Source organism: Protopterus annectens, chromosome 7.part0 (genome assembly GCF_019279795.1).
Source record: "Protopterus annectens isolate FY-2018-M chromosome 7.part0, PAN1.0, whole genome shotgun sequence".
NCBI lineage: Eukaryota > Metazoa > Chordata > Ceratodontiformes > Protopteridae > Protopterus > Protopterus annectens.
Window position 1 is genome coordinate 1,567,336,461 of NC_056739.1, and position 18,554 is coordinate 1,567,355,014.

The 18,554-nt window shown below is 40.0% G+C and overlaps 1 protein-coding gene across 3 annotated transcripts in view; it reads left to right on the forward strand.

The window, feature by feature from the left end:
- The window catches only part of FBXW12 (F-box and WD repeat domain containing 12), a 1,108,462-nt gene that overhangs the window by 436,601 nt on the left and 653,307 nt on the right, over positions 1-18,554 (forward strand). For all 3 annotated transcript variants that reach the window (XM_044078114.1, XM_044078116.1, XM_044078115.1), the window contains one exon: positions 13,506-13,627. In XM_044078114.1, coding sequence (XP_043934049.1) covers positions 13,506-13,627 — 122 coding nt within the window. The remainder of the gene's footprint in view (positions 1-13,505; positions 13,628-18,554) is intronic.

Sequence of the window (18,554 nt, forward strand, 5' to 3'; positions counted from 1 at the left end):
CCTAATCAACAGATCCATAATGGAATCTTATGTCCCCAAGCTGTGGCGTTCTGTCTTTATACATCCTCTCCACAAAGGCAGTAAAAACAATAATACGTCAAACTTTCGCCCCATAGCCATCCTCTCCCCAATATCAAAAATTCTGGAAAAATGCATTCACATTCAGTTAATGCCCTTCCTTATCAATAACCAACTCATCTCCCACACCCAACATGGTTTCCGCCCTGGCCATAGCACTATAACTGCTCTACTCTCATTCCTAGATACAGTCAACCGTGCCCGCGATACTGGTAAAATAGTTTGAACAGTTCTACTAGACCTCTCAAAGGCTTTCGACACTGTCTCCCATACTCATCTCCTTAGCCACCTTGCTAACCTCAACCTCTCTCACAATACACTTTCTTGGTTCTCTAGTTACCTATCCAATAGATCTCAAGCTGTAAAATGGAGGAAAGGTACCTCTAACTTCCTTCCAACCCCCACTGGTGTTCCCCAAGGTTCCATTCTTGGCCCTATGCTATTCAACATCTTTATCAATGATTTTCACTCTGCTATCCCTAATACTAAAATTGTACAATACGCCGACGACTCCACTTTAATCTGTTGTGCCACCAACCTCCCAGAACTTCTATCATACACACAAACAGCTTTCTCCACCACTGAGAAGTGGATGCTCCAAATCCACCTTCCTCTAAATGCTAACAAATCCAAAATACTTCTCTTCCCCCCCCTCAAAATCCTCCCCTCTCGACAAAAACTCATTCCAAATTAGAAGCCATAGTAATTCAACTATAGAAATTGTTCCCTATGCCAAACTACTTGGGGTCACTATTGATGAAAACCTAAAATTTGACACCCATATTCAACTCAATATCAAGAAGACACATCAAAAACTTGGCCTGCTATATAGAAACATTCACTATCTCTCTCCTTCTTCTAGACAAACACTCGCCATTACCTATCTTCTTCCCTCACTACTGTATGGTGCCCCTCTATTAACTAATTTATCTGCCTCCCTTTCCTCAAAAATGGAAATTTGTTATAATAAAATTTCTAAATTCACCATCAAGGCCAAACACACCTCCCACCATTGCTCTGCCCTCTACTCACTAAACTGGCTAGAACTCCCCAACCTTCTAGACTACCTACAACTTAACACTGCCCATAGGCTATTATTTAACCCCTCCAAATGTCCTGCACTATCCAACATCCTACAACTTTACACCCCTAACAGGCCACTTAGATCTGCTCACCTAAACCTACTCAGTGTCCACACACCAAAGCGACCAGCCGGCCAACTCCTCCTATCCTTTTCCTTAGCCAAAAAATGGAATTCTCTACCTCCATCTTCTGAATGACTGAAAACCCTAACAACTTCAAAACCCTACTCCATTCCCACTTATTCTCTAATAGGAAGTGCAACTGCACTTTCCCCACCTAGCCTTCTACTCTCAACACTAATTGTATATCCATCTTCCTACACTTTGTTCCATGATTCTACTTATTTCTTTCTGCTGCCTTTTGTATATATTGTAAATACTGTAAATAGTCTGCACTCCCTTTATCCCCCTCCCTACAATTTACACTTGGTCTTCCACTCTGCCCCAACAAAACTCATAGGTTCATAGGTTCATACTAGGCTATCTGCCCTAGGACATTTATATGCCTAGCCAGAGTGTGTGTGGCTTTCACCACCCCTTAGGATGAGAATACTATACCCATTAGTTTGCTGTGCCTCTGTCCAGCAGTGACACAGAGATGATTCCCGGGGTAAACCTACGATCTCCCATCCACTCGTCAAGATTTCTCTTGAACAGAGTCAGTGAGGGGCTCTGCCTCACATGGACTGGGATTCTGTTCCATAGTGTAGGGAGTCTCTGGGTGATGAATCTGTCCCTCCAGCATGTCCTATTTATATCCATGTTGAGGTTTAAGTCTCTTGCTCTCGTGGCTCTGGTGGATTTGGATTTTTTGAGGTGGAGCATGTCCATTAATTCCGGGTTGGACATGGCCTTGTATGTCAGGCACAGATCACCTCTGAGCAGACGGTATGCGACTGAATAGAGCTGGAGTTTCTTCAGTCGGGCATCGTATGACATATGTTTGAGCCCCTTTATCCTTTTGGTGAGGAACTTTTGGGGTCTTTCCAACTGATGCAGGTGTCGGGTAAGGTACATTCCGAATGGGGCGTTGTACTCAATCATTGGTCTGATAAGTGAAGAGTACAGGGATACAATGACCTCTCCTGATCTGGATGTGAATCCCTTCATGATCAGTTGGGCAATGTAGAAGGTCTTCCTAACCACTTTGGCAATGTGAGTGTCAAAAGAGAGGTTACTGTCAACTTGGGTCCCCAGGTCCCTGATAACTTCTTCCGTGTTTAATGGATTACCACCTATGTGGTAATTAGGGTTACCTTGTTTTTCCCAAAGGGTATGACTATACATTTTTTGGCATTTAGCTTAAGGCCATGGCTCTGGCACCAGTTATCCATTTCTGTGAGACCTCTCTGGAGGATGTCTGTGTCTGATGGAGTGTCAATTATGGTGCCCAGTTTGCAGTCATCTGCAAATTTTGTCAGCCACAATCCCCTATGTTTGCCTGCACTTCAGAAAAATAAATGCCGAACAAGAGGGGGCCCAGGACTGAGCCCTGTGGGACACCGCTCGTGACCGGCTTAGAGTCTGACATGGCACCAGCAACTCTAACCCTGTGTGTTCTGTCCTTGAGCCAGTTTGCAACCCATCTTGTGACATATGGGTTTACATCTAAGCTGGTGAGCTTTTCTATGATGCCCGAGTGGGGTATTGTGTCGAACGCTTTTGCTAGGTCAAGGTAGGCTGTGTGAACTGCCTTACCCTCATCAATAGCCTTAGTGACTGTTTGAAAAGTCGACTAAGTTCAAGAGGCAGGATCTGCCCTTGACAAAGCCAAATTGGGTAGGATCCAGTGTCTGTAGGTCCCCAATGTCTTTATTTATGAGTTCCATTATGATCCTCTCCATAGCTTTGCAGACAAGGCTCGTCAAGCTTATGGGGCGGTAATTTCCAGGGTCCGTAGAAGCACCGCCTTTGTGGAGTGGGACCACAGTTGCCGTCGCCATTCTTTGGCACGTATCCTGTAGTAAGGCTAAGATTAAACAGCAGCCTTATGTGTGGGTTTAGTTCCTCATTGAGTTCGTGTAGCACACAGCCGGGGATACCGTCCGGTCCCATTGATGCTGTGTTTTTTGCTTTAGAGAGAGCAGCTCTCACTTGGGCATCTGAGATGTTTGGGAGGCTAGACTCTGGTGGGATAGATATTTCTCCTTTTGGGGGGGGAGAAATTTGCACTGAACCTGTCTGCCAGTATGTTGGCATTGTCTGTGGGTCCAGTGATTTTTTTATCATTTTGGACTAATTCTGAGCATATCTGGGAGTTTCCACCCAGGTTTCTAACATAGCTAAAGAAGGCCTTATGATTGTCTTTTGTGTCATTAGCGATTTTTCTCTCAAAGTTGGCCTTGGATGATTTTATGAGTGATCGTAGTTTTTTGCTAGTATTGATCAGAGATGCCTTCCCTTTTAGGAATTTTGCTCTGTCATGTAGTAGCTTTCTCCTCTTGTTGTAGAGTTTGTTTATGGCTGGGGTCCACCAGACCGGGCGCCTGCCTTTGGTGGAAAGGGTCTTGATTTTATTAGGGATTGCTTGATCCATACATTCCTGGAGGTGCTCGTAGAAGGCATTTGTAAGGGTTTCAGCAGCGTGGGTTGTGGTTTCCACTGGCTCGGGGGCCTTGAAGGATACCACTCCAGTCCTAAGAAGTGTGAAGTTTGCTTTTGAGAAGTTCTTCACTGTGGTCTTTTTTGCTGGGGGTGGGGGTGGGATGTGGATCTCCAGTGAGATTAATTTATGGTCTGATCTCACCAATGAGGGATATACTTCCGGTGTGGAGCATTTTGTCCCCATGTTTGTGATGATCAGGTCTATTATATTTTCTCCTCTTGTGGGAATGGTGATTAGTTGTTCCATAGCATTTGAGTTTATGAACTCCAGGAACCTTTGGGCTAGGGTGTTGGGGCTTGAGTAATGTTCCCAGTCTATGTTTGGGTAGTTGAGTCACCCAATATGATGGTGTTTGGAGAGACATTCATACTTTCCAGTGTCTTCAGGAAGGCTGTGTGGGTTTCCTGAGTTTGAGAAGGTGGTCTGTAGCATGTTAAAAACTGTAGGGCAGTTTTACCTATGGTTAATTGCACCTGGATGGTCTCCGATGGTTTGTGCGTTGCCAGTAACCTGGAGGTGTGGGTATCCTTTATGAATATGGATACTCCCCCCTCCTTTTGTGGTTCGGTCCGGATTTTGGGGCCGGAACGCATGATATGAGGTATAACCTGATAGTGCTGGGGTGCTCTCAGGAGCCTTGAACCAGGTTCAGTCACAGCACAGGCATCGATGTTCTCCTTACTGAGGAGGGCTTCGAGGGCGTGCATCTTGAGGTTTAGACTTCTGGCATTGAGCAGTATTACCCTTAGTTTTTCTCCATTTTTGTTTCCTAGGGCGGTAGGTTTATCATTTGAGCCTTGCCTAAAAAAGGCACTATGGAGGTGGCAAGAGCCTTTGCCAATATCCGGAAGCCCAGGGGTGACAGGTGCAAGCCGTCCCTTGCGAAGCAGCGTGGCTTGTCAAGCATGTCATCCCAGGCAGACAGACATTGGATCCCCTTAGAATGACACCAGTAATTAAGCCAATTATTAAAGCTGATCATTTTGTCTCTGTATTGTGGCATCATTCTTGGTGAGGGTAGGATACTGCTCAGGGTCAGGGTCATACCGGCCTGGGCTACATAATCTGAGAGCTCCTCTATGTCTCTTTTCATGTAGCCCAGGGAGGTACGTCTCAGGTCGTTCACACCGGCATGGACAATGACTGAGTCATACTTGTACTTGCTGTGGAGTGACCTGAGTGCTTGTGTTATGTGGCGGATTCTAGCGCCTGACAGGCAGCTTACTGTGATCTTTTCCTTGTTCAGTCTGGTGAGTGGGACGTCAGTGTGTCTGACTATGGAGTCACCTATAACAAGTGTGTCTGGCATTGTGTTTGGCCTTAAGGGCTGTGACTGTTTAGCACACTGACTTTGAGAACTATGTGTTGCATGTCTTATGTCTTGAGGTGGTAGTTGCTTGGGTGTCTGCTTTGGAGGCCTCTGTAGTTTTGGTAGATTTTTATCAGTGCCTCTGAGTATGTCTTTGTGTGTTTATGTGTTTGTTTTGCAGTTGTGATAGTTCTATGTGAAACTGGGTTTGTGGTGTGTTTGGTTTCCTTCTCCTCCTGCTGGTCTTGCCAGTCCTGAGTTGAGAGAGCTCAGCCTCCAGTTTGGCTATATAGTTGCATCTCTCACATGTATTTGTGTTTTGTGGGAGAAGGAGTGGGTTGTCTGTGTACATGAGGCAATTGTAACATTGCCTCAAGATGCCCAGATTCACCAGCTGAACAGGAGAGGACGCTAGCAACTGACCCTTCGACATGCTAGAAAAAGTGAAAAAGTTTGCTGTGTAACTGAGTCAGAAGGGACCTGTAGGGAAATGGGTACTCAAGGGGATTCTAGGCTAATGTAGTACTTTGTTTAGTATATAAGTACTTTACCTATATAAAAATGCTTTAGGAGCAAGTGCTGAGCTTTTGAGATAGAGAATAGACTGTTTAGATTGCAAGTAGAGAAGTTCTAAGGGAAAAATTGAAGAGCAGACTTTACGGAGCCAGAAATACTTTAACCGGCGCTGCCCGATGGTGCTCTATGGGCAACTCTGCGCTAAATCGCGCTAAAGCGGTCTTTATAGCAGGGGGTTGAAAAGAGCTAGGAATTGACCCAAAATGGCCAATAGACTACAAGTTTCTGGCTGGAACCACTGCTCTAGGGACAAATAGGCTGCTCAGTGCTCCTCACTCCCACTGGTGAACAAAGAAGCTTCCCTTTATCCAAATAAGGATATGGAATAGCACAGGAACCAAGCCAAAGCCCAGAGATCAGCAAACTCTGAAGACTGGACTATTCTAGTTCAGTAAGGTGGGAAAACAAGATTTTTCTTTTTTTTTTTTTTTTTTGCAGAATACAGATTCTATAACCTTATTAACCATTCATGTTAATCTACGACCCATATCCTATGTTACCATTGTACCCCATACTGTCTCTGGTCTTCCTCTCTGCCCTAACAAGACTCAAATTCTAAATATCCTTATTAACCAACCATGTTAATATATGACTCATATGCTATGTAACCATTGTACCTCATAACTGTCTCTGTATGACAATTTTACCCGTATTCATAAAACCTATTGTTTTCTGTTCTATCTTAATGTACCTATATGTTTGAATCTTAAATTTAATTTTACCTGTTTTTTATCTTTACTAAGTAATGTGGAGCTTTTCTCCCCGGGCCTCCACTGAAAATGGGCTCCTGAGCCCAGTGGACCTCCCCGGTTATCAAACTGAAATAAATAAATAATAAAATGTAATAACGCCTGTAATTACTTACTTTACATTATACTGTTAATCAGTCACTGTTGTTTAATTTCTTGTATTTTGATCTACTGTTCTGCAGTTACTTGCCTGTGCTGATTTCTAAGTATTATGCTGTATTCTAAGTATTATAATAATATGTATTCTACACTGTTAATTTATACCATTTATGATTCTTGTGTTACTGGGGAGTTTTTCTCACTGCTCCTCTGCTGAAAAAGAGTACTTTGCCCAGTCAAACTATCCTGGTTAGCAGGAGGAATAAATACGTAATAAAACTGGCATCAGTGATCCACTTGACTCACAGACTTGCCATCCATCAACCATACTGTGTCTGCACACAAATCAGTCAAATTCTGAATAGTTGAAATTACAGCACCAGCAAAAGTACCATTCCCATCACTGTAACTTTTTGACAACAGCTCACCTGTCTTTAATTTCCAAGTAGGAACACTTCTAAAAGATTGTCAGATTTAAGACAGACTTCATGCACATGTGCTGAGTGTTGCCACAACGTATGGACTACACAGTTTACTCTCTTGCACGTTTCTCTATTCTGTAGCTATTTGGCTATTTTTGTGGTGTCCATAGCCTTTTTGGTGTTTTCATAATAAGGTCTTTCTGCTTTTGAAGAAACCAGGTGTTTTCACTACCTCAAAGTAAATCTATATCAATATCTTTCTATATATATATATATATATATATATATATGTGTGTGTGTGTGTGTGTGTGTGTATTTATTTATTTATATATATATATATATATATATATATATATATATATATATATCTGTCTATACATATATGTATATATGCACACACATACAGAGATAGAGAGAGAGAGAGAGAGACAGGAACAGAGATTTTATATCTACACACATATCTGTGTGTGTGTTTATATGTGTGTGTGTGTGTGTGTGTATATATATATATATATATATATATATATATATATATATAGATGTATAGTAAGAAATATACAGTTTTATTTGTTTATTGGCATTTGTTTACCTAGGAGGTCCAACTGGGGAATACGTACCTATTTTCAGTATAGTCTTTGGGAGAAAAGCTCCAGGGAGTTAAACAGCATCAAACAAAACAGTAGTATAGATGTAAGTAAAATCCAATTTGACAGTGGAATACATAGGATAGAATAAGGCATGAGCAGACACAAATGATATAATAGAAAACAAATTGCAGTTAAATATGACAATCAGTATATACAAAAGTATATAGGGGTCCAGGAAGTAAATAGTGTGAGAAGAAGTAGCCAGGGAATTGTTATGGCTAGGCTTGTATAGGCCCTAGGGCCGATAGCCTAGTACCAACCTATGAACCTATGCACCTATTAGAAGCGTAGTCTACTATGCTGGGAAATAATGAAAAAATATGATACAAGCCCCCTACGAGCGGGGACATGGCAAGTCTTGAAAGGATATACATAGATAGTATGACGAAAGGTTAGTAAGAATGTAAAGTATTTCTTAATTTAGATCATACAGGAGAGGTGCATGGGCATAGCCGTGAGTTAGTGGGAAATTCTTTGAGACAGAACTGAAGCACATGGAGGCATGAAATAGTTCTGATAGAATTTAGGTTAGAGTATAGACTTTGTCCCATACTTTTTTTGGTTTATAGATTTCAAGCAGGTTTTTGTTTTGAGAATGTAAAGGGTAATTTGGGAGATGGTGATGAAGTACTAATGAGACAGAAGTTCAGGTAGATGGATTATATAATATTTTATGTATTTGAAGAAGTTGTGTATGGTTTAGTTGATGATGGAGTTCTAACTAGATGAGAGCACATAATGCAGAACAGTGATGAGCTGTGTAGTAGCTGCAGGTCTAGCTGTCTTATTATAGAATTGCGCTAGTTGTGCTTTAAACGAAATTTGGATGTTAGTCAAAACAGGTGAGCCATAGAGAGGGGAGGGTAAAAAATAAGAGTTAACTAGGGTGGTTCTACTAGGGGGAGTAAGGAATTTTTTTACTCTATATACCAGACCTAGGTGTTGATGTATTTTTTATACAGTTTTGTTTGTGAATATCAAACTTTAAGTTGGCGTCATTTGGTATGGATTGCCACTGCAATAGCCGTATTGTTTAGAGAGGCAATATGGAAGTTACCACCAGGTTTAAATACTTCCATTCCTTTAAAACCTTTCCTTAAGAGGCGGAGATTATTTAAGTGATTTTATTTTGTGATAAGTTAGTTTGTAATGTTATGCATTATATAAGCAGTGTATGTGAATTTGTATTTTTATATGGCCCGAAGAAGTGCCCAGGAGAGCATGAAAGCGCTTACCGTTTATTAAACTGTTTTTTATCACATCTGCCTTGGTTTATCCTGTGGATTTATTGGAACATTTTTGGATTTTATTGTTTTATTTCCACTGGTATCTTGTTCCACTGTGGCATTTTTTGTGGTTTTTCTGCTTTTGTGTTATTGCTACTGTGGACCATGGTGGATGTGAATGGTATAGAACTGGACTATGTTCCTAAACCTAAATGTTTCAATTTAAAACATTTTGAAAGTATGACCTTGATATCTGAGAACCCGTTACTCAATTGTACTGCTGTGAATACAACAGATGATGTAACTGATCCTGGTTATGACCGCCAATTGATGTTTAAAGATTTAAGAGCTTTAGAAGCAGATTTAGAAAAACTCAAACGTTATCAATGCCAGCGACTTCATCTTGAAGCCTGTATTCACCATAAAGTCGTTCCACGAGGCCTTCGCATTTTGCGGATGCCTTCATATGGTGAGCAATTTTTAGATTTATTAAGAGACTGGCAGAAGTTAAATTTAGATCTAAGCTTCAGTCATATGAAGCTACTGATACAATATTTTCTTCCATTTGAAATACAACTTACAACAGCTATTCATGAAAGACAATCCAACTTGTGTGCCTCTTTCCCTGAGAATGTGATATTTCCAGCATTAGATGAATTAACTGACAAAATAGTCTCTTTCCAAAATCGCCTGCTCAACATCAAGAGGCGTAAGTTGGAAAGAGATTTACGCGATTTCTCTAATGGCCATGTCTTTTCCTGGCCAAGAACTCTAGCTACCGGCTCGAATTTAGAGCCAGTGAGAGAACGCAACAATTCTTCGATTCGATTGGAGCGGACAGACACACCTATCTTGATGACATCATCGCGGAGACCAGAAGTGGTACCAGATGACGATACGACGAACACCCGGGGCTCAGAAGTTCTAACTCAGACAGAGGCAGCTATAGTAGCAGCTCCAGCCAACAATGCTGTTCATGATCCATGTAGTTCTAAATCGTTGGCAAGTCAATAATTGAATAGTCAAGTGGTTAAGCACAAGGACAAGTCTGTCCATATTCTTTGGCCTTTCCACCTCTCCCTTTACCTATACGGGACATTCATATACCCAAGGACAGGACACAATTGAACAGGGGGAGGAGGTATTCTCTACAACTATCAGAGACAGAGAAGATACCTTCCCAAACAATAAAGAAGATGTGGCAGAAGTCGAACGGGGAATAATTTGTAACTTATCCAAAAGGACTTTTTTTGAATGTTGAGCTTAATATTTTAAATAAAGGTATGTCGTTTATACCAGCTTCTAATATGCATTTATCAGAGATGATAATTGATATGAAACTGTTTACCAGGAACGTTATGTTACGAACTATTTTTGAGAATACGAACAAGAATATTTATAGGAAACCTAGTTGTTATATGCCTGTTTTGGATCCTGTATTAGAAGCATTTAGTTGTATATGTGAAAAAGAAGTTAGAGCCTATTTTGTGAACACTACTAGCAAACGGAAACATTTTAGAAATTTGACCAATGATGAATGGACTGTCTTGTATGATTTGCAAAAGGATGACACAGTTATTTTCAGACCAGCAGACAAGGGAGGTTCTCTGGTCATTCTTGATAGGGACTGTTATTTTGAATTAATGGATGAGTTATTAAATGATGTTAATACATATTGTTCCATTAATTTAGATCTTGTTCATCATACTATTGATAAGATTCATAGAATTTTAAGCAGTTATTTAGCTGGCAATATGATTAGTCTTGACTTATATAATTATTTTAAAATTATACATCCTATCATACCTGTTTTGAACGGTCTACCTAAAGTACATAAATCAATGCACAGGCCCCCTATGAGACCCATTGTTTCTGGTGGGGGATGGGCCACTGAATCTATATCTATTTTTGTTGAGAAAGAGTTAAGAAAGGTGATAGACAAATCTGAAGTGATTCTCAAAGATACTAGACATTTTATAGTCTCTATGTCTTCGTTCAGGAAAGAATGTAGGGTTAATGCTACCCTCCATAGGAATAACATGCATCCGAAGAGAGTTTTTAAGAATGTATTAAAGGGTCAGGGCATGCGGATGTCCAGACTTGACAGTGTTCAAGAGGTCTTTGACGCAGATCTATCTAAGTTAAAAGATGAATTTAAATTTAGAGGTTACAAACATAGTGAGGTAGATCAGATGGAACATGAGGTTGTTGAATTAAGACCTATGAATGCCCGTCCTTTTCTTTATGCAGATAACTTTGTTTCCCATAATGGGAATATACAACAATCTAATAAACATCCAGTGAATTTTACTATGAATTATACTAGTGATCATAGAGTTTTTTGTGACATTATCAAGAAAAACTGACCCATTCTTATGTCACATGAAAAAATCAGTTAGATTGTAGGATCACAACCAAATTTTGCTTTTAAAAACAAGCGAAATCTTAAACAGATGTTATGCTATAAGTATAATAACTCGCATAGTTCTGTATATAATGGATCTACTACTAAGTGTGTTAAATGCAGCTATTGTTCATTTATAGATACAGCATCTAGCTTCATACATCCCATCACACACTTTAAATATACTAGCAATTTTCATACAAATTGCTGTAGTACCTATGTGGTTTACCTAGCTAGTTGTCTATCTTGTCAAAATTTCTATGTAGGAAAGACCAAGAGACAGTTAAAGGAAAGGATACATAAGCATTTATTGGCTATTAGGAAGAATGATTCAACAAATTCTCTAGCCTGTCATGTGAGGGACACAGACTCTACACGCACATTTATGTTTAGAGTACTAGAACAGCTAAAACCTGGTAGCAGATTGGGAGATCTCAATAATATTTTAGAACAGAAAGAGAGCAGTTGGATTATTAGGCTACATAGCAATGTATCACCAGGTTTGAATACTTCCATCCCTTTAAAACCTTTCCTTAAGAGGCAGAGATTATTTAAGTGATTTTATTTTGTGATAGGTCAGTTTGTAATGTTATGCATTATATAAGCAGTGTATGTGAATTTGTATTTTTATATGGTCTGAAGAAGTGCTCAGGAGAGCATGAAAGTGCTTATCGTTTATTAAACTAGTTTTTATCACATCTGCCTTGGTTTATCCTGTGGATTTATTGGAACATTTTTGGATTTTACAATATGGAAGCTACTTTGAGCATTGGCATGGGACTTTGAGAAAATATTTATGAGTTTAGCTTTTTTGGTTTACATAAAAGTTGGTTCTGAGTAGCCACAGTTCAGCTGAGTTGAAGGCATCTTGTGCCATGTATTATAGTTTTAGTGGACTGTCATATGAGCAGATGAGATTTGAGTCATCTGCATACCGAATAAATCAAGCTTGCTGAGGGGATGTATATAAGTTGTTATGAAAATGTTAAAAAGCAGGGGACTGAGAATAGAGCCTTGAAGAACACATGTTTTAACTAGGAGAAAAGGAGGGAGAAGAGAACCATTTGACATGCTGATATCTTTCATATAGGTAGTTGGAGAACTATAGAAGATTTGGTTTGGAAAGGCCTAGAGAGAACATTTGAATGAGACGTTTCTCATATGACTTGGTGTCAAAGGCTTTTGAAAGATCTAGAAAAACAGAAGAGATTAACTTTCATTCTAGCCTTATTAATAGTGTCAGAAATGTTGAGGAGTGCTATGGCCTCATCAAAAACCATGTTGCCTTGAGGTTTGGAGATCATTTTGTAAGAGGTACTGAAGGAGTTGCTTATGAATATACTTTTCCAGGATCTTAGAAAGGGGAGAAATGATGGAAGTTGGCTTAAAGGTAGATGTTTCAGAAGAGTTACCTTCTTTATGGAGGGTAATAATAAAGTTTTTTTTCCCTATAGGACAGGGACATGAGAGTCTTGAATAGATCTGTTGATGAGAATTGAGACTGGGTATACAGCAGAGTCTACAACGTGCTTAAGATAATCATCAGGAAGATCATCACCAGATGGAGAACAGTGTTTCATTTTCTTTAGCAGAGATCAATCACACATATATAGATTAAATATGCATACACACACACACACACACACAAATAGATGTAGGTATATAATAAACCAAAAACATCCATTAAATTGATTCATGTAATTGAAGACAGCTCACACAGCAAAAATGGATCTTATTCTGTGCTGTTGGACAACCAAAAATCACATCATTTAAAAGAAAAACCTTTGAATTATTTGTATATACAGCCAATCATATCACCATACGTGTTTCTAATAGAACTGGGTTCAGGAACTTCCACATGTTCCTGAATTCCCTGTTTGGTTATCTAGCTCTTCTTCATTCTCTTTGTTTACACATCATTTTTAGGTTTTCTTATTGCAGCTTCTCTTCCAGTGCTTTAGATCTGCAGTAAAGTTTATGGACCATCTCTACCTTTTTTATAGGGTAGAATACAGCTATTGATGTGAAATGAGGCATACTTTTCCAGAAATCTGACTTGAGATACATGTGAGTTGTGGGGCCATAGTAATTTCTGTGTAACCCCACTAAGTGGTAGCTGCTGCAGGAGACAGCATTTTAAAAATATACTCCTATAGTAATTTCTTGTATAAAAGTTATTGTGTGCATTGGATTAGTTTGTTTCGAATTTGACAACAATGAAACTGTTTCTGTCTTTATGAAAGCTTTTTTGCAGAATTTATGAAAATGACCTCTCCTGACTCTATTATTTATTTAATTTTTCATAAAGGTAAAATAGTTGGAGTGGTATATGTTTCTGAAAATGAACATCAGTTTGGTAAAGGAGTTTGTAATTCTGTTGTGTGTTCAGCATCCAGTGATGGTATACTTCGAGCATGGGATGTTCAGGAGGTAAGAATCTACTGATTATTCTGCATAAATCATTTCTTACCATTTCACTCTACTGCAGTGAATCTGTATAAAAATATTAGTATATTTATAATATTAATGTTGATTTAAATGCTACAGTGTATTCACTTAGGCAGGTTTAACAGAATTTTTGCTTGCATAGACTTAAGCAGTCTGGATATTTGATGTTTATTTGTATTCCCGTATATCTTTTATGTGACATTTGTAATAAAATATCTAGCCAGTAATGGATCTGTTTACTGCACCCACCTCCTCATTAGAGAATTGATTAGTCTTTTGTTTTGGCCTTGTGCTTGTCATTTCAAAGTCCAGCTTAGATCTTATGGGTGTATATTTAGTTTACCAACATCTCAGTTTGGGAGTGAATTAAATGTGGTGGTGGGTATAGCAACCACTGACATAAAAATGTATCTGCTGATTAACAAAATCGTTAAACACTGTCTCATTAGTCTAAATTAGGGGATATTTTTTTATTTAAGTGAATAGGAAGCTTCACTGCTGTGGTTACTAGGTAAAAACATTTTGGATGGATGATTAGATGTGTAAATGTATCTTATAGATTCATAGTTTTATACTAGGCCGATGACCACCAGGATCTTTACAAGCCTAGCCATGCATCCCAACTCAATTTTGTCCCGGATCATAGGATTATAGGAGATTACTAGACTATCGATCCGGAGGTCATTTTAAGTGTAGCCATTTCATCCTAATGTAATACCATAGAAATGCTAGTCAGTATACAAGACTGCATTTAGTGATAACTGCCCATGTCCAGGAGGGTTGTAGGCTCTATCCCCAGTAAGAATTTCCGGTGCCCCATCCACTCATCTGGGTTCCTCTTGAACAGTGTCATAGAGGTGCACTGTTTCACATAAACTAGTAGCTGTTCTAAAGATGTGCCAGTCACTAGGAGATAAATCTGTCTGTCCCTCCAGCATGTCCTGTTTAAGTCACAGGCCATATTTAGGTCCCTGGAATGGGTAGCCCTAGTCTCATTTGATTTACAGAATTCTGTGGATACCTATATAATGGGGTATGTTTGTAAAGAGGTAGCTAAGGGTTATGTGGGATGGAGTTATGTTAGTTGGGGATTAATTTACTTACTGTCATCCTCTGTCCATCAGAGACATGGGGGCTAGACCGGGGGTGAATTCACAAGTTTCCATCTGGTGAGCAAGATTTCTTTTGAATAGGGTCAGAGATGAACTCTGCTTCACATAGATGGGGAGCTTATTCCATAATGCGGGGATTCTTTGAGACACATATCTGTTCCTTCAGTGGGTTCTGTTTATTTTGCAGGTAAAGTTCAGGTCCTTGGATTTAGTGTTCCTGGTGCTGTTTGTCTTGCGGATGTGCAAGACATGCATCAGAGCTTGATGTGAGGATACCTTATATGCTAGACATAAGTCACCTCTCGGTAGCCTGTAGAAAAACAGAGATAGGATCTTAAGGTGATCTGTGTAGACAAGAGTGTTCATACCCTGGATTCTCCTGATGAAGAACCTTTGAGGACATTCCATCTGCTGCAAGTGCCTGGTGAGGTACATGGCAAAGATGGGTCTGATAAGGGCTAAGTAGAGTGCTATTTTTTACTTCCTTGGACCTGGATGCCATACTCTTGATTATGAGTTCAACAACATAAAATTATTTTCTTACTATCCTGACTACATGTTGGTTAAATGCCAGATTACTGTCTACATATGGTCACAGATTCCTAATTGTCAGGTCAACAGAGGGCACTATAATACATTTCTTTGCAATGAGTTTTAATACTTGGCTTTTGCAACAGTCATTTGTTTGTGTTAGACTCTCTTGTAGAATGTTGGTGTCATGGAGGGGATCTGTGATAGCTCTCAGTTTACCATCATCTGTGAACTTGGTGAGCCAGAGGCCTTTGACATTAACTGTGACTTCCAAGAAGTAGATGCTAAACAGGAGTGCACCAAACATGAAGATCTGGGGTACTCCACTGGTTCTCGATCTCTTGGTGGAGGTATTCTCACCTGTACTGACTTCTCAGTCCTGTCTGCTGGCAATCCAGTGAGTTGTATAGGGATTTGTGCCTAATTCTGAGAGTCTGTCAACAATACCTGAGCCAGGGTATTGTATCGAATGCCTTGGCCAGGTCAAGGAAGGTGGTACGCACCATTTTCCCTCTTCCATAGCCATTGTGACCCTGTTGAAGAAGTGTACCATGTTAAGCAGGCAAGAGCTTCCCTTAACAAAGCCAAACTCGGTTGGGTCTAGCATATGTAGATTGCCTATGTCTTTGTTGATCATTTCTATGATAATTCATTTCATGGCTTTCCAAATTATACTTGTCAGACCGATGGGTCAGTAGTTCCTGGGGTCAATTGATGGTCCACCCTTATGAAGAGGGGTGATCATTGCAGCCCTGTTCACCTGGCACATAACCTGTTTTGAGGCTGTAGTTGAAACGTGGGTTAAGTGATCTTGCTAGGTCATGTTATAGGCTATTTAGGTGGCAACTGGGGATATTGTTGATGGTCCAGTGAAGCAGTGTTTTTGGCCTTAATGAACACCTCCAGGACCTGCTCCCTTTTGATAGTTGGGGGAATATACTAGAAGGGATTTCACAGGGGGTAGTGGGGTGTGAAGTTAGAGCTAAGTTTATCACCCAGTAGCTTCACTATCACCCTGGTCAGTGAAGGTTGTGCCTATGCAACCATTTCTTTATACTACTGAGTAGTACCTTTAAGGCTCCTGACGTAGCTGAAGAAGGCCTTGTGATTGTCTTTTGCTTGGGAGGTCATCCTTACCTAGTAATTGACCTTATTGGACTTTATTAGACCTTTTAGTTTCTTGTTTAGTTGAATCAAAGAGTCTTGCTCTTTCTGATTTTGGCCATAACTTTTTTTTCTTTTGTTATATACCCTGTTAAGGTAAGATTTCACCAATGTGTTTTGTTTGTGGTGTTAGATCTGAGCTTACTTCTGTAGGTATGGCAGCCTCATTGCAGCCATTTACATGTCAGTATAGGGTTTCTGTGAATAATTCTGCACAGATAGCTGTGTTCTCAGGGTTTGGGGGAGACATGAATTTTGGCAAACTATCATTTAATAGGATGTAGTTTGTTTTAGAATAGTTCCTAACTGTTACTGGTTTAGTTGGATTTCCCAGTTTGATTTTTATTTTGAGAGAGAGAGAGAGAGAGCTTTGTGATCCAACTTCACCAATGAGAATGTGACACTGGGGGAGTGCAATTTTCTCCTACATTGGTGAGTACTAGGTCCATTATATTTGATCCTGTGTTTGGAGAGTGCAGTATCTGGTCCAGGGTGTTTGTGTTGATAAAGTCAAGGAAACATTGTGCCTGTGAGTTAGAGGCAGTGTGCATTTCCCAGTCTATGGAGGGGTAGTTAAAGTCTCGCATAAACAGGGTATTTGGTTGGATAGAGAGTGCCTCTAGTAGGTCTAGATAAGAGTTATGAGCTTTGTGGGTTACAAAGGGTGACCTGTAGCTGGCCAGGACATGGTAAGGAACCTTGTCTATGGAGACTTGGTCATGAATGAACTCCAGGGCATCATTCTGTTTAACCAGCCTAGAGATGTACGTGCTGCTAATGTAGATCAAGGCAGCTCCACCTTTAGACCACCTGTATGCTGCTGTTATTTTTAATGCGTGAAAGGCTATCCACTGGTGGAGTACTTTCTGTGACTTTAAGCCAAGTCTGTGTAACAACACAGATGTCTACATTGTCCTCAGTAAGGAGAGCTTGAAGAGTGTAGAGTTTCTTGTTTAGGATCCTAGCATTGATCAGTAACACCTTAAGGTTACTTTTTGTTTGTTTGTTTGTTTTTTTTTTGCTATTTTGGTAGTTTTGTCATTTTGACATTGCCTAAAAAAATCTCTAAGGGGATGGATACAATTTTAGCCAATTTCTGAAAGCCCATGTGGGACAGGTAAAGATTGTCCATGGCAAAGCAAAGTGGTCTGTTATCCACATCCTGCTGTGCTGATGGAGATTGGATTCTGCTGGAGTCCAACCAAAAACTAAGCCCATTTATTAAAGTCAGTAATTTTTCTCTTCATACTGTGGCATCATTCTTGGTGAAGGTTGAATACTGCTCAGTGCAAGGCATGTACCTGTCTGTGTCACATATTCAGAGAGCTCCATAATGTATCTTTTCGTATAGTCCAGCGAAGTATGACTCCGGTCATTTATACTCATATAGACTGTGATAGAACCATATTGGTACCTGTGGTGCAGTGACTTGAGTGTGTAAATGATATTGCAGATCCTTTCTCCACATAGGCAAGTAACCATTATCTTCTCCTTGTCCAGCCTGGTGAGAGGAGCGTCTGTGTGTCATTTAATAGAATCCCCTATGACAAGAGAACTAGGTAAAGTGTTTACTTACCTTATGGGCTTTGTTCCTGGGGATCATTGGGTGTAGGCATATGTGTGATATTAGGTGTTGCTTTTGGTGTATACTTTAGTGATTGCCGAGAATAACTGTTTGACAGCTTAAGCGGTCTTTGAGGTTTGAAGAGGCTTCTTTTAAGTGCCTTAGCATAAGAAGGTCTACCTGCGTGGAGAGCCATATGTGTAAAGGATATAGTGTGTGAGTTCTTGACAAACTTGTTTGTACGCTAGATTTATGCCTCCAAGGAAGTGATTTATATACATCTCTCACATACGTGTTAGTTTCTTTAAGAATTAAAAGCTACCAAGCTAGCCACAGAGACATTAGGAAATTGTAAATCCATGTTGTCAGGACCTGTATTAGAGTTGTACTATTACGGTTTAGCATCTTGGTTTTACAGGGGTCACCTGAGTGGTGTCTAGGTTGAAGGCTAAATGTTACGGTAGTGCTATGATCTTGGTGCTGTTTGACCCTCTAACTGGCTGCCCTAAGCTTAGCTCCATGTAAAGCTTTTCTGTGC